Source organism: Babylonia areolata, chromosome 9, assembly GCF_041734735.1.
Source record: "Babylonia areolata isolate BAREFJ2019XMU chromosome 9, ASM4173473v1, whole genome shotgun sequence".
Lineage (NCBI taxonomy): Eukaryota > Metazoa > Mollusca > Gastropoda > Neogastropoda > Buccinidae > Babylonia > Babylonia areolata.
In genome coordinates, this window is record NC_134884.1 from 30,025,658 (window position 1) to 30,041,457 (window position 15,800).

General features: G+C 40.4%; 2 protein-coding genes across 4 annotated transcripts in view; one reads left to right on the plus strand and one right to left on the minus strand.

The window, feature by feature from the left end:
- The first annotated feature begins 401 nt into the window (after positions 1-401).
- On the plus strand, positions 402-11,129 carry LOC143285379 (uncharacterized). The gene is made up of 4 exons (XM_076592611.1): positions 402-501; positions 1,060-1,413; positions 2,398-2,509; positions 3,748-11,129. Exons 2-4 carry the CDS (start codon positions 1,195-1,197, stop codon positions 6,699-6,701), a joined length of 3,285 nt encoding a protein of 1,094 aa, XP_076448726.1. The 5' UTR covers positions 402-501; positions 1,060-1,194; the 3' UTR covers positions 6,702-11,129.
- Positions 11,130-11,281: 152 nt separating this feature from the next.
- LOC143285380 (tRNA-specific adenosine deaminase 1-like) overlaps positions 11,282-15,800 on the minus strand; it is a 9,462-nt gene continuing 4,943 nt past the window's right edge. For all 3 annotated transcript variants that reach the window (XM_076592613.1, XM_076592612.1, XM_076592615.1), the window contains 4 exons: positions 15,235-15,425; positions 13,595-13,697; positions 12,733-12,819; positions 11,282-11,461 (listed from right to left, as the gene is read on the minus strand). In XM_076592613.1, the coding sequence (XP_076448728.1) occupies positions 11,308-11,461; positions 12,733-12,819; positions 13,595-13,697; positions 15,235-15,425 (535 nt within the window). In that variant the 3' untranslated portion in view covers positions 11,282-11,307. The remainder of the gene's footprint in view (positions 11,462-12,732; positions 12,820-13,594; positions 13,698-15,234; positions 15,426-15,800) is intronic.

Below are 15,800 nucleotides of genomic sequence, written 5' to 3' on the forward strand. Positions count from 1 at the left end.
GAGCCGGCGGGGGAGTATCGACTCGGGGGAGTGGGGGTGGGGAGTAGTATCGACTTGGGGGAGTATCGACACGGGGGAGTATCGGGCTGACCCCGTTCAATATCACTTGCCAGCGCCATCATTGTCACGTCCGAATCTTTGTGATCATGCGCTGCGAACGGCAACAAAATGATCTCGAGCCAAGACAAGATGGGGAAAAATGTCCATTGACTGAGAGGGGAAGGCGGGAGAGGGTACGTGGGAGAGATGGAGAAGAAATCTGTTCCCTGAAAATATTGTAATCATGGGCTTATCATGAGCAGTTTGAAACACCTCGCATTATCAGTCATCGGCACCAAAAACAACACTACCAAGGGAGATCACTCCGAAAATAAACTCGATTTTAATGAGGAAATAAATCAGTTGTTTCCCTTCCGACACAAACGGAATTTGATCACAGTTGATTAGATTTCGAGGGTCACGCCAGTTTACATTCGACTCTTCGTTCTAGTCATCTGAACAGTGAGTGAAAATTCACTTTTTTATTGTTTATTTTACCAGGGATATAGTTTGGATACACTAAACATAAATGTTTAGATCGTTTGATAGTATCTGGTCATCATATTGTCTAGTTTCGGTTTTGGTGTTGATTCCTCAACAGGCATTTCTGTACATGCGTTTGTTTTGTTTTGTGTCAGTTTGTATCGTTGAGTACATATCTGTGTGTCAGTGTCATTCTGTCAGTCAGTCTGACATGACATCTCTCTCACACTCTCTCTTCCCGTGTGTGTGTGTGTGTGTGTGTGTGTGATTTTGTATACACTTCTTTTTATCTGCCAGAATACAGTTGATTAAATAATCAAGTTTGTAGGAGAGTTGTATTAGTAAAAGATTACAAACAAAAATTTGGACTGGCATACATGCTTTATGTTTGAAGATGTATTGCCATGTTTTTTTATGTTTTGTTTTGTTACGTTTTCTGGTGCCACGGTGTTTTTTGTTGTTGTTGTTGTTTGTTTGTTTTGTTTTTCTGGGTGTTTTTTTTTAACTGTGCCTTGCTTCTTTTGATTTTCCTGGCAGACGTGGAGAGAATCGTGAGGAAGAACCAGCTTGTGAATGACTGCAGTGTGAGCAGCTGCACACAATGCAGCGTGAGCTGGAATTATAGGACCAAGAACTCACACAGTCCAAGCGTACATCCAGCACAACCAGAGCATGAATGCAGAGATGAATAAAAGCACAGAACATGTTGCTCAGTCTAAAGCCTCAGTACAACAGGCAGAAAAGAAGAAAAGCTCTGACCTGTATGTTGGGGACCGTGTTGTCCTGCCGAGTTATGCGTACGCACAAGGCAGGGATGAAATGGGAATTGTTCGGTGGATTGGAGTTTTGCCGGATGAAACATCATCTGCCATCACAGCTGGCGTGGAGTTTGTATGTAATGCTGTCTCTCTTTAACGTTTTCCTCCTCCTCTCTTACCCTCTCTCTCTTGCTCCTTCTCTCACTGTCTCTCTGTCCTGTTATTGTGTGTATCTGTCAAGTGTGAACCGCCATTCAAAGAGGCTATGTATGTGTGAGTGTCTGTCCAGTTATTGAATGTCATTTGAGATGGCACAACTCATGATTTAAGACTGACGTTACTTGTCTGCGCATTTTTCTCTTTACTTTTCCAGTTATTTTCATGTGTCTTCTTTTTTTTCTTTCTTTTTTTCATTTTTTAGTTTTGGTCACTCAGCACATCTTTGTCTTGTCTGTCTTCTTCTCTTTCATTCTCTTCCACACTCCCCATCGTTCTATCTTTCATGTTTTCTTTATCTCTCATTTGCATATCCTCTTGTACAGTCTCTCACTTTGCTAGTCTGTTTATCTGTGTGCTTGCATGTGTGTGCTCGTGTGTGTGTGTGTGTGTGTGTGTGTGTGTGTGTGTCCCTTTCTCTTGTGCATAGTTTTTCATTTTTAACTGCACTTTCCTAACACCATTGAAGTGTACGCCTAGTAAGATATACAAGATCACAGGGAAACTTTCATCTCATGAATCTTGAACATGTATCAGTTAGGCCTGTGATATGTTAATAAAGTTATTACATTTTCAGTTTCATTTAGTGAAGATTGTTTACCCTCTTTCAATCATTTTCCATCTCCATTTCCACACACACACACAGACTGACACAGACAAACACATACGCCACACATACATGGTATATACATATACGTGCACACACATGACACAATGAAACAACACAATACAAAACTACACTTCACAACACAACACACACACAACACAACACAACACAACACAACACACACACACACATACTCACACACACACACACACCATAATATTATCAGTTTCATTTCTTACATTGCTGTTTCACCTATTTGTTTTCTCTCTCTCTCTCTCTCTCTCTCTCTCTCAGGACAATCCCATTGGCACTGGCACGGGTAAATACAAGCAGCACCGCTTGTTCTATGCCAGACATGGCCACGCCAGCCTGGTTCCACTGTATGGTCTGATCAAGGAAGAAGACTGTGAGTCCGCTTAACTTATGATGGCCATGTGTGTGTGTGTGTGTGTGTGCGCGCGCGAGTATTTGTTGGGGTTGAGGGGTTAAGTGTGTGTGTGTGTGTGTGTGTGTGTGTTAATTAACTTTATAGAGTGTCCTTAAAACTGTCAATACAGAAGCTATTTTATCAACTTGATAGAGTGTCCTTAAAACTGCAAATACGTAAGCTAATTAATTAACTTTGCAGAATGTCCTTAAAACTGCCAATACAGAGGCTAACTGGTTAACTTGATAGAGTGTCTTTGAAACTGCCAGTACAAAGGTTAATCTGAGTGGGACTGGGTGACATATCTCTAGTTCTCCTTGCATTTCAATCATTGTCCACTCAACACACTCACCATTGTCCACTCAACACACTCACCATTGTCCACACTCATCATTGTCCACTCAACACACTCACCATTGTCCACACTCACCATTGTCCACACAACACACTCACCATTGTCCACACTCACCATTGCCCACTCAACACAATCACCATTGTCCACACTCACCATTGTCCACTCAACACACTCACCATTGTCCACACTCATCATTGTCCACCCAACACACCATTGTCCACTCAGCACACTCACCATTGTCCACTCAACACTCACCATTGTCCACACTCACCATTGTCCACTCAACACACTCACCATTGTCCACTCAACACACTCACCATTGTCCACACTCACCATTGTCCACACAACACACTCACCATTGTCCACTCAACACACTCACCATTGTCCACTCAACACACTCACCATTGTCCACACTCACCATTCTCCATCCAACACACCATTGTCCACTCAACACACTCACCATTGTCCACTCAACACACTCACCATTGTCCACTCAACACACTCACAATTGTCCACATTCACCATTGTCCACTCAACACACTCACCATTGTCCACACTCACCATTGTCAACTCAACACACCATCCTCTCCAGAAACTTTTACTGCTGCACATCTGTTGAGTGCCGCCTTTCGCACCTTCTACTTTATTGACTTTAGAGTGCCGTTTTCCTTAACCATCAAGAGCTTGTTTTGTATGCTGTCTCTTTGGAATTGAAATGTTATGTTTGTATTCCATGGACACATCATGTGCGTTTCCCTCGGTCATATATTGATCTGTATGTTGTTTATTGATTCTTGATACACAGCAGAACCTTTTTTGAGAAAAAAAAAGTGTTATTTGTTGAATAATTGCTTCATTGCAGTTCACAGTACCCACACAAAGTCTTCAGAAAGCCAACTGCCAACACCACCAGGTCGGAACACAGACGGGAAGAAGACGTCATGGGACAAGGCTAAATCCCCGGCTGTCAGCCAGAAGGCTTCTGCGGGTGAGGGAAGCGTAACTGCAATGCCAGAAGACAGAACATCAGAGGCCCAAGTTGATATGGGGAACAGTGCAAGGAGCACCTCACCAGCCATGGCTGACGAGACTGCTTGCAGCTCTGACAACCTGCTGGCTCCTTTCACATTAGATAAGCCCTGTGCTCATAAGGCTACTCACAGTACTTATACGTCTAACGCTCATACTTCTTCTCATGGTACTGATAGGTCCAGTGCTGATAAGGCTGCTCACAGTACTGATAAGTCCAATGCTCATAAGGCTACTCACAGTACTGATACATCCAGTGCTCATACAGCTGCTCACAGTACTGACAAGTCCAGTGCTGACAAGGCTGTTCACAGTACTAAGAGATCCAGTGCTGATAAATCTGCTCACAATACTGATGAGTCCAGTGCTGATAAGGTTGCTCACAGTTCTGATAATTCAAGTGCTCATAAGGCTGTTCACAGTACTGGTAAGTCCAGTGCTTATAAGGATGCTCACAATACAGATAAACTCAGTGTTCATAAGGCTGCTCACAATACAGAAAAGTCCAATGTTCACAAGGCTGCTCAGAGTACATATGGGTCAATTGCTGATAAGGTTTATCACACTCTGTATGGGTCCAGTACTAGAAAGGTTGCTCACAGTTCATATGGATCCAGTGCTTATAAGGCTGCTCACAGTTCATATGGATCCAGTGCTGATAAGGCTGCTCACAGTTCATATGGATCCAGTGCTGATAAGACTGCTCACAGTTCATATGGATCCAGTGCTGATAAAATGTCCAGTACTGATAAAGCTGCTCACAGTTCATATGAATGCAGTACTGATAAGGCTGCTCACAGTTCATATGAATGCAGTGTTGATAAGGTTGCTCACAGTTCATATGAATCCAGTACTGATAAGGTTGCTCACAGTACTGATAGACCCAATGGTCATAAAACAGCTCACAGTACTGGTAGATCCAATGCTCATAAAGCAGCTCACAGTACTGGCAAGTCAAGTGCTGACAGGGCTGCGTGCGGTGTTGATGATTATGTTATTGTTGATCATGGGCATTCTGCTGATAAACCACAAAAGAACCCTGCCTTTATTACAACTGTATACCAACCTCTAAAGTTTTGCACACATGAATCAGCTGTCAAGGAACCGCTTCTAAACTGTGCAGGAAGCATTGATAGTAATCAAGAACTTCCCTTTCCAGGACAAAACCAAGATAACACAGCACACAGCCAAATGCCAGAGGAAAGTATGAAGGCCTCTGCTCCTCAAAGTTCTCATCTTCGTATTGAAGCTGATGCTGTACCTGTTGCCTGTGAAATGTTGGAGGCAGTGGCTGGTACTGAAGCTGATGCTGTCCCTGCTGCCTGTGAAATGTTGGAGGCAGTGGCTGGTACTGAAGCTGATGCTGTCCCTGCTGCCTGTGAAATGTTGGAGGCAGTGGCTGGTACTAAAGCTGATGCTGTCCCTGCTGCCTGTGAAATGTTGGAGGCAGTGGCTGGTACTGAAGCTGATGCTGTCCCTGTTGCCTGTGAAATGTTGGAGGCAGTGGCTGGTACTAAAGCTGATGCTGTCCCTGCTGCCTGTGAAATGTTGGAGGCAGTGGCTGGTCATCAGCAGGACATTCCTGAGGACTTGTGTGCCTCCCACCTCAGTGAACCTCGTAGTTGCCCACCTGTCACAGAAGTTGACAGTTCCCCTGCAACTGTTGACACCACTGCTGATGACAGCGTGCTCACTGATGATGGCAAGGCCATCCTGGCTACAGCAGCAGTCTCCACTCCTGCAGACCGAGAATGCAAGGTGTGTCTGGAGGACATGAAAGAACCGAAAGTCCTTCCCTGCGGCCACATGATGTGCCAAAACTGTCTGGTTTTGTGGATGAAATCTAAGTCAGAGACACTCTGCCCCCTGTGTCGGAGCCCCATCTGGGCAGGCAAAGAGACTGGTGGCAAGGAGCCGGAGCAAATTGCAGACAGTTTTTTCACTGACCGCTACATGATGAAGGTGGTGGAGGCAGCACAGTTTCTAAGGCAGCAACACGCTTGCAAGGTGTGTGCCACCAACGCTGCGCTGTTCTTGTGCCTGACATGTGGGGATGTGCTGTGCACCTCCTGCACCTTTGTTCACGACAAGCTGTCCACAACACGGCACCACAGCGTACGACCCTTGGATTCTTTGACGCCTGAAGAACTGGCCACCAAAAGCACCGTTTACTGCATGGTGCACAGTGACAGACCCGCAGACCTCTTCTGTCAGACGCATGGCGTTCCTATCTGTCTGCCTTGTGCCAAGTCTGACCATCGCAGGTGTGCTGAGGTCAGGTACCTGGAAGAGCACAGGGAGGACAACCAGAGGCAGGTGTTGGACCTGACAAACACCTTGTCTGCTGCTGAAGGCAGGATGATGCAGAAAGTGGCTCAGCTGGACAGTCGGCTGCTCAGTATCGGGGAGATGGAGAAAACTGGGCATGCTTACGTGGATGAGAAGTGTCATCGTCTGACTACGGCCATCCAGGCATGTCGTCGACGTCTCACAGAGCAAGTGCATGGGAGATGCTCCCGTGAAAAGGACCAGGTGGCAGAGGAGAAGAAGTCTCTGCTGAATGAAAGGAGCAAGTTCACCTTGCACCGACAATTGTTGGGCCGTGTTCAGGAGTTGCCTGTCCTTGTTGATGTTGCAGGACTGCAGCAGACAGTGCAGAGTTGTGTGGATGGCATTGATCAGATCAAGGTCAGCAGTGCCCAAAAGCCGCTGGACCTTAAGTTTGCTGTGGATGAAAACCTCCTCACAAAAATCGAGGAAGACATCTCTGCACTTGAAATCTTGTAAGTTTGTTGCTGACGCAGAGCGGCAGGGTTTACTTCATGGATTGTGGGTCGTTGGTTTGAACATTGCAACTGCTGATCCGTTATGTATAGATCATTGTTAAACGTCATTCCAGGTGTGAAGACAGGTGTAAGCCTGCACCAGTGCTAACAAGTGCCCTGGAAACATTGCGATGAGCAGTGCAGAACAGGTGTGTTGTTGATGGGCTAGAGACAGGAAGAACACTACCTGCCTCCACTGCAACATAAAAGTCACCCGTTTCAATCCATCATAGGAATGGAATGTCTTTCTGTGCACTCACCATCACTGGCATCAGTCATAGTGCAGCAACTGTCTAAGCATACCAACCTGTTGGCCCTATTTTTTCTGTCTTTTTCAAATCAGCGGTTCACACACAGAAAAATCAATTTTCCACCTGTAAAATATTTGTAAATCGCAGACTGGTATATTGCCCTATACATGTTTATGTGATCTTGTTGAATGTGTTAGAAAATCCTTCTTTCTCTAAAGACTGTGTTAAAAATGAAAATGTTTGATCTTGCATCAAAGAACGCATTGTTATTGGTTGTTTTTAGACTGCGTGACAGATGGAAATGTTTGAAATTTCATCACAAAATATGTTGTTGCTGTTTGTTGGTGGGTTTCTTTGTGCCCCCCCTTTTTTTTAATTACTGTGCTGTGATAACTGTTATTGCCGATTATTTTTTTGTTATCCTATTTTTGATCATGTGATATAATCCGATGCTCTAATTCTTTTTTTTATCCTATTTTTGATCATGTGGTATAATCAAATGCTCTAATTCTTTTTTTTATCCTATTTTTGATCATGTGGTATAATCAAATGCTCGATTTTTTAAATCTTCTTTTTAATCATGTGGTATAATCAAATGCTCTAATTTTATTTATCCTATTTTTGATCCATGTGGTGTAATCAAATGCTCTAATTTTTGTTATGCAGTCACTACCCTTTATGAGACTATTGAGACCTTTGATCGAACATGCAGACTTAATTGAAGTCTGCAGACTTATTACTCACAATGTTGTTATTCACTATACATTCTGCTGAAGTATCATCTTTACATGTACTGTCACAGAACATGACATGGTATGCATGGTTCTGTTATTAGGTGGTTTTGAAAGTCATCAAAAAATACTACCTTCTTAATGATTTTTCTTTTTAGTTCTGTTTGAACATTTTTGCCTGCCTACAGACATGTATGTGAAAATACACACGAACACACACACACACACACACACACACACACTTTCTCTCTCTCACACACACACACACACACATTGATTCCAAGATTTTTTTTTTTAATCTTGGAGTATTTTTAAATGATGTTGGATTTAGACAATTCTCTTTTTCTTTTTTTTTCAACTTTTGAGAGAGAAAAAAAGATGCATACACCAATCCATTCCATCCGTCAACATCTGTATGTTTTGGGGCTGTTTTTAAGTGTTCAACAGTTCCTTTTTGCAAGCATTTTTCAACAGAATTATGGCATTATATGTTTGAATATTCGTGTGGTCTAGTTCATTTTGTACATGGTCTTGACTGTGAAGAAAAATAATTTAAGATGCAATGCATTTGTAGCATTCCAGTCACTTTACACACATAGCTATATACAGCAAGTTAACTCATAAACCCCTGTGCTCCAGCATTGCTCTGATGTAAAAATTTGTCTCATTAAAACGGCTTTCATGTTTTTACATACGCATAAACAACAAAGTAATGGAAGTAATTTTACAATATTTCCAGATGTGTCCACATGTAATTTGGAGGGGGGAAAATGTATATTTTCTGCTCTCTATTTTTGTCACATCAATATTACAATGAAGCCTGTCTAGGCTGTAAACTCTTCAGGATTGAATGGGTTAAGTACAGGGATGAACTCAGCACAAAATGATTCTGCTAAACCATCATACCACCAACATAGTCCCCAACACAAAATTTCATCTCTTGTGTTTCTAACCTCAGGTACTTTCTACTTTTAAGTATCATTTTCCTCAAGAACAAAAACAAAAGCCATCATCGTCAACATGATCATGCATTATTTACCCTCACTCTAACACCATCTAGGCCTACACAAAGGAATATTGTTTGCAAGGGCGCATTGAATTTGAAACTAAGAACACTTCTTACATTTCCAGTCATGTTATCTAGTTAAACCAAAAATACACAGAATGAGATCCAGAAAAAGAAAAGGTTAATTTTCAACCACTGACACTGAATAAGGAAGTCAACTGTTATGAAATGCGGTGTGCTTCATGTTTATCTGTTGAATGTGCCTTTCTCTCGTTTGTACTATATATTAAAATATGTATAAAATCAAGCATTTCATCTGATTTTGATTTAAGTTTTCATTGTGTCCAAACAGTATCCCCTTCTCACATTGAATAAGTGAACCAGGTTTTATGCTGACTGTGATGAAGTATGTTTGAAATTTTCGCAAACAATTATAAATGAAAGAATATCTCCAGAAAATATAAGCACTTTGCTGCACTTTTTCTGTTTTGCAAAATGTATATATTTGTCCACATTTTCTTCCAAAATGTTCATTAATTTGTTGCAGATATTTGTTGTGTTAAGTGTTATCTGTTGCTACTTTATTTTCATTTCCTAAATTGAGTGTCATTTTAAAAAGTCTTTTGTCCCAGTTAACATTCGTCCTAAGTTTATTACTATATTTGGTGCAGCTAGCTGGCTTTTGGTTATCTGCTATCAACATGTATAATGTCTGTACCCCTTTGTCAATGGAACTAACATCCTCCATAAACTGTGTATTAATTACCAATCATCTGTTGTCGTTTTATCAATGATTGACAATTCTCTTTGTGAAATCAGAGAAGTGCCATGTCTGATTTTACACAACCTGAGTAAGATTCAGATTCCGTTTCATTCCAATGCTTTTGCAGATATATATGAAAGGCAAACATACCCCAATCTTACATAAATAAGAAACTTTGGGACAGCAACACAGCCAAAGAGGTAAATAAACTTGACATCACTATATATTGGATGCTTAGCATTATTTTGAAAGCTGTGTTATTTAGTTATTGGTAACATCTTTCTGCTGCAAAGAACTGATTAGAAGTGGCATAAAATAATGCAGAGTGATTTCTGCTCTACCCCACTGTATTGGAATACATTTAGTTTGGAGGGTTGTGTGTATTTTCTAAAAGACTTGATATGTATATTTGCTACCAGCAATGAATCAGAGTGTTTGTAAGCTGCAAGCAGTGCCTTCAAGTGTTTATTTACTTCCAGTAAAGAAATGTGCAGTGTTTGCTATGACAGAGTGCATATTTGCTACCAGCAATGATTTAATACATGTCATCTATGCTGAAGACTCTCTCTCTCTCTCTCTGTATATATATCTATCTATCTATCTATCTATCTATCTATCTATATATATATATATATATATATATATATATATATCAGTGTATATTTGCTACCAGTATTGAAGCACAGTATTTATTCGTAACTGGTAATAACACAGAGTGAATAATTGCCACCACCAATGATATGTAGTGTGAATTTATTACCAGTAATTAAATAGTTTTTATTTGCCTACTATATACTACCAGTAATGAAATGGGGTGTTTATTTTCCACAAGTAACAAAAAGGATCAAGTCATTATTGCCATCAGTGATGACTTGATGCTATATTTGCTAGCAGTAATAAAGCAGAGTGTGTATTTACTACCAGAAGCAACATGGATCAAGTGAATGTTTGCAGGTTGTTGTTTTTTTATATCATAATTTTTTTTTTTATCATAATTATTATTTATTTATTTATTTATTTATGTAAGCTTATCTATTATTTATTCACCTTTTTTTTTCTCAAGGCCTGACTAAGCGCGTTGGGTTACGCTGCTGGTCAGGCATCTGCTTGGCAGATGCGGTGTAGCGTATATGGATTTGTCCGAACGCAGTGACGCCTCCTTGAGCTACTGAAACTGAAACTGAGTTAGTAATGACTTGATGTGTATATTTGCTACCAGTAATAAAATGGAAAATGTATTTTCCACCAGTAACAACACCGATCAAGTGAATATTGCCATCAGTATTGACCTGATGTTACATCTGCCACCAGTAATAAAATGGTGTATATTTTCCAACTCTTACAACACAGATCAAGTGAATAATTGCAATCAGTATATAATGACTTGATGTGCATATTTGCTACCAGTAATAAAATGCTGTGTTTATTTACCACCATCAATAACATGGACCAAGTGAATATTGCCGTTAGTAATGACTTAATGTCATCTTTGCCACTAGTAATGAAATGGAGTGATTATTTACCACCAGCACTAACATGGAGTGAATATTTGCTACCATTCTTTGACTGACATTTTTATTTGCTGTCAGTAATGACTTGAATTGTTAATTTGCTACAATAAATGGATTGTTAAATGAGACATTGACTTTCAGTTGTTGTTTCCAAACACAGTTTGATCAAAGTGGAAAAAAAAAACGTCATCACATTACCCTCATACATTTGTATCATCTTTTTGTTGCAAAAGAAGTTATTGGTTATTCCCCCAAACTGGAGAGAGCAGTGGTAAAAAGGAGATTCCAGCACAAGATCATTCCTGATCAGGAGAAGTGGTAGTACTGCTCTGAAGACTTCTGCAGCCAGGTGTGAAGGGAGGACTGTCGCAGGTGATGCCACACCTTCTGGTACTCCGTGGCTGCCTCCTTGCATTGTGCATACGTTAACCTGTCCATGCTGTCTGCACTGCACAACGCTCTGAAAAATCATGAGAAAGCAGACAGGTATGTAACTGAGTTAAAATGATAATAATAATCTCAACAATGGCAGAAACAGCAGCAGTAGCAGCAGCAATGACATTACTCAAACAAGAGAATGAAGTGAGTGTTAAACATGAACAGTATTTCTATTGTGTATGGGTAAATATCTGACAAATCATGAGAAAGCAAACTGGTATATTACTAAGCGAAAATAATGATACTTTCAACAGCAGCAGAAACAGCAGCAATGACATTACTCAAACAAAGAATAAATGAGCATTAAACATGAACAGTATTTCTATTGTGTGCAGGGGAATATTTGACAAATCATCAGAAAGCAAACGGATATATAACAAGTGAAGATAATGATAATTTCAACAGCAGCAGCAGCAATGACATTACTCAAACAAAAGAATGAAATGAGTGTTTAACATCAGCATTATTTCTACTGTAGACAGGGAACTATTTGACAAATGATGAGAAAGCATACTTGTATATTTCTGAGTGAAAATAATGATAATTTCAACAACAGCAGATACAACACCACCAGCACCAACGACATTACTCAAGAGAATGAAATAAGCTTTAAACATTAACAGTGTTTCTATTGCACAAAGAGAATTATTTGACAAATCATGAGAAAGCGGGTAGATGTTAATTGAGTGAAAATAATGATAATTTCAACAGAAGCAGCAGTGACATCAATATCATTATTCAAAGAAAGGAATGAAGTGGGTGTTAATCATGAACAGTATTTCTGCTATGTACAGGAACTACCTGACACATTATAAGAAAGTAGACAGGTATATAACTGAGTGAAAATAATGATAATTTCAATAACAGCAGAAACAACAGCAACAGCATGAATGACATCATTCACAGAAAGGAATGAAATGAGCATTAAACATTCTCAGTAATTCTATTGTGTACATGGAATTAATTTACACACACATTCTTATTTGGTGATTGTGTCAATACAGGAGACCTCTTGGCATTTCTGGATCTAGGTGATCACTTTAGAAATCATACAACAGAACTGTCAACATTATGACCACTCTGGAGAAAATCTCATCCCTCTCCATTCTTTCTTTTTCTCTCAGAGACAAAAACATACAAAGTCACACACATCACACACACACACACACACACACACACACACACATATCCATACACTCACACACACACACACACACACACAGGATAATTATATTCTTTTTTGTTCACACACACACACATACACACACACAGAAAACTAAACTTTCCACTCACTGCAGTGATATGGGCCTCTCCTCCTCTGGAATCACCAAAACAAGTTGCTTGAATTTTGCCAAAATCTTCACACTGCAAATACAGCTCCTGAGAAAAAAATCCACAATAACAACATCAACAGCAAAGTTGATCATCATCAGAATGACAGGCAAATGAATAACGAACGTTTCTACAGTGCAAAAGCGATGGAATTATTATTCAGAATGTCAAAACAGCAAAGTTAATCATCATCAAAATGATAGGAATAGGAATGATGAACATTTCTACGTTGCAAAAGTGGGGGAAATTATTATTCAGGATGTCAAAAATCTGTCAGAAGTTATGTGCACTGGTAACTCCAGTATATAATTAACCACTGCATGCCTGTCCAAGAGAAATAATAATATAATAATAACAATAATAAGGTACATTTGTACTGCACCCTTTCCCTGCAAGATTTCAGGGTTCTTTACATGGAAGAAAAATTACAAAGTACATGAACCACTCATGTCCACTCTCACTTTCTTTCTCCCCCACTCTCCCTCTCCCTCCTACTCCATTCTCTCAAACCTCATACATGCAAAGTGAGTTGACAGGCATGGTGCAGTGATGCAGAAGTAGGAAACCAAGAAATCTTGCAGTTTTGAAAAGATGAGTTTTCAGTGAAGAGCAAATGGCAGAGACGGAGTCAGATGAACGGATATGATGTGAAAGATTGTTCCAGATATCAGGAGCAGCAAAGCGGAAAGAGCATTCATCATATAGCCTTGTACGGACATAGAAATTTCCAAAGGTAACAGAGGAAGAACAGAGAGTTCTCAAGGGAGTGTAAACACTGATGAGATCCGAAAGATAGGTAGGTCGAGTGGAAATGTCATCACACCTGGCCTCTGGCTTGTGAAGGTTTTTCTTGGTGAATCCTTGTTGTCGACCGTTGACAATCACTTCATGCCATCCCTCCTTCCCTTGTCGGTACCAGATGATAGCTGTTGACAGTCAACACATAGGTTAGAAGCACCACTCATTCAGTTTTTATTCTGAAAGAAAAGCTAACTTCAGTTTAAGTAAGGGTTGGCAACACTCGTCAGTATTCATTTTTCATACCAATTGATCATCTAGCCAAGTTACTGATAAAAACTGACAACTTCAACTTTCTCCCTTGATCATGAATTTCTAATAGTCCAGTCTTCTTTTTGTTAAGGTAAATGATCATGCCTATAGTTTTGCCCACAAGTTTCTGTCACATCACACAGCAACTTGCTCAGTCTTTTGTCTGTAGTGATGGTCATTGCTGTCAGTGATCATTGTACTGTCTGTCCTGTTTATTCAGCAAATTTGGCTACTGGGTGTGATTCACAATCAGTTCAAGTCACCTCTTATCATCATCATAGTTGTTATTATTGCTATGAAAACTCACCCCTCTCTTATCAATGTTATTCATCTATGATGCCCATAGTGTTGAGAATGACCATCATCGTATCGTCAACAACTTATCAAATGATGATTATGATCATCTTCTAGTACATTTTCTTAACCAGCACTTTTTAGCATCACCGTCATCATCACTGGGGTTGTCATTGGTGTTATCATGTGCAGCATGCCTGCAGGTAGTGTCACCTGATCATCCACCCTGTCTCTGATCCCCAGCCCTTTCCTCCCCCTCTTCCCCTTTAACATTGTTTGAATTAAGACTCAAGACTCAAAGAGACTCAAGCCTGGTCCATACACATGTACAGATATTCACTGTTTGACATGTGGTGATATTAAAATAAAGTGTAAATAAGATAAAGCTGAGTAAGTTTAAAAAAAAAAAGTAGTATATACATTAAAATGTAAATGCAAACACACACACACACATACACACACACACACACACACACACACACACACACACACACACACATGCACACGCATACACTTACACATGCATACACTTACACACAGAATTATCATCCTCCCATCTCTAACCCACAAACTCATCCATGCCCCCACTTCCATCCCCCTTCTCCGAACCCTCCTTCCACTCCTGTTCTGCCTTCAACCCACGGACGTATATAGGTCCTACCTATACAGTGGAGTGATGGCCTAGAGGTAACGCATCCGCCTAGGAAGTGAGAGAATATGAGCGTGCTGGTTCGAATAATGGCTCAGCCGCTGATATTTTCTCCCCCTCCACTAGACCTCGAGTGGTGGTCTGGACGCTAGTCATTCGGATGAGACGATAAACCGAGGTCCCGTGTGCAGCATGCACTTAGCGCACGTAAAAGAACCCACGGCAACAAAAGGGTTGTTCCTGGCAAAATTCTGTAAAAAAATCCACTTCGATAGGAAAAACAAATAAAACTGCACAGCAGGAAAAAATACAAAAAAAAATGGTTGGCGCTGTAGTGTAGCGACGCGCAGTCCCTGGGGAGAGCAGCCCAAATTTCACACAGAGAAATCTGTTGTGATAAAAAGAAATACAAATACAAATACAAATACCTTCTCCCCCTTTTTTCTACATTCTAATTCCCAACCACTCACAGCTGCCAGAAGGAACAATGTTGTGGCCTGTCGCTGACTGAGCTTCTACCGCTGCACAGCTGTGCAAGAACTGCAGTGACGACTGCACAAGCAGAGGACAGTGGGCTCTGTATGCGCTATTGACACAGTCCTTCATATCCGATATCCTCCCATACACAGCTCGCAGCAGAGCCTCCTCTTGGAATGGGCATCTAAAGAATGAAAAGGAATGGAAAATAAATCAAAGTTTGAAGAAAGAAAAAAAAATTCAAGAGATGCCAAGAATTCTCTAACAATATGCCAGCCACACGATACGACCAGACTGTGTCACAGATAACATAACCATACAAACACTTAAGATAAGATAAGATAAGATAAGAATAACTTTATTATCTCCAACTGGAGAAATTTGGTCAGGTGCATTATCACAACATAGACAACATGGGGACCATAACTGTAAAAGTCAACAACAGCTTTTACAAATATTACGAAGATACAAATGTAAAAAATATCACATACACCATTTCATACATACATCCACACACTGCAGGTAATAACTAGTATTCTTAATGTAAAAACAGAAAGAA

Bases quoted from the DNA above. Each gene is read 5' to 3' on its own strand.
- LOC143285379 (XM_076592611.1), top strand. From the start codon at position 1,195: ATGAATGCAGAGATGAATAAAAGCACAGAACATGTTGCTCAGTCTAAA. The intron at 1,414-2,397 runs GTATGTAATGCT...TCTCTCTCTCAG, and splicing joins TCACAGCTGGCGTGGAGTTT to GACAATCCCATTGGCACTGG. The intron at 2,510-3,747 runs GTGAGTCCGCTT...GCTTCATTGCAG, and splicing joins TCTGATCAAGGAAGAAGACT to TTCACAGTACCCACACAAAG.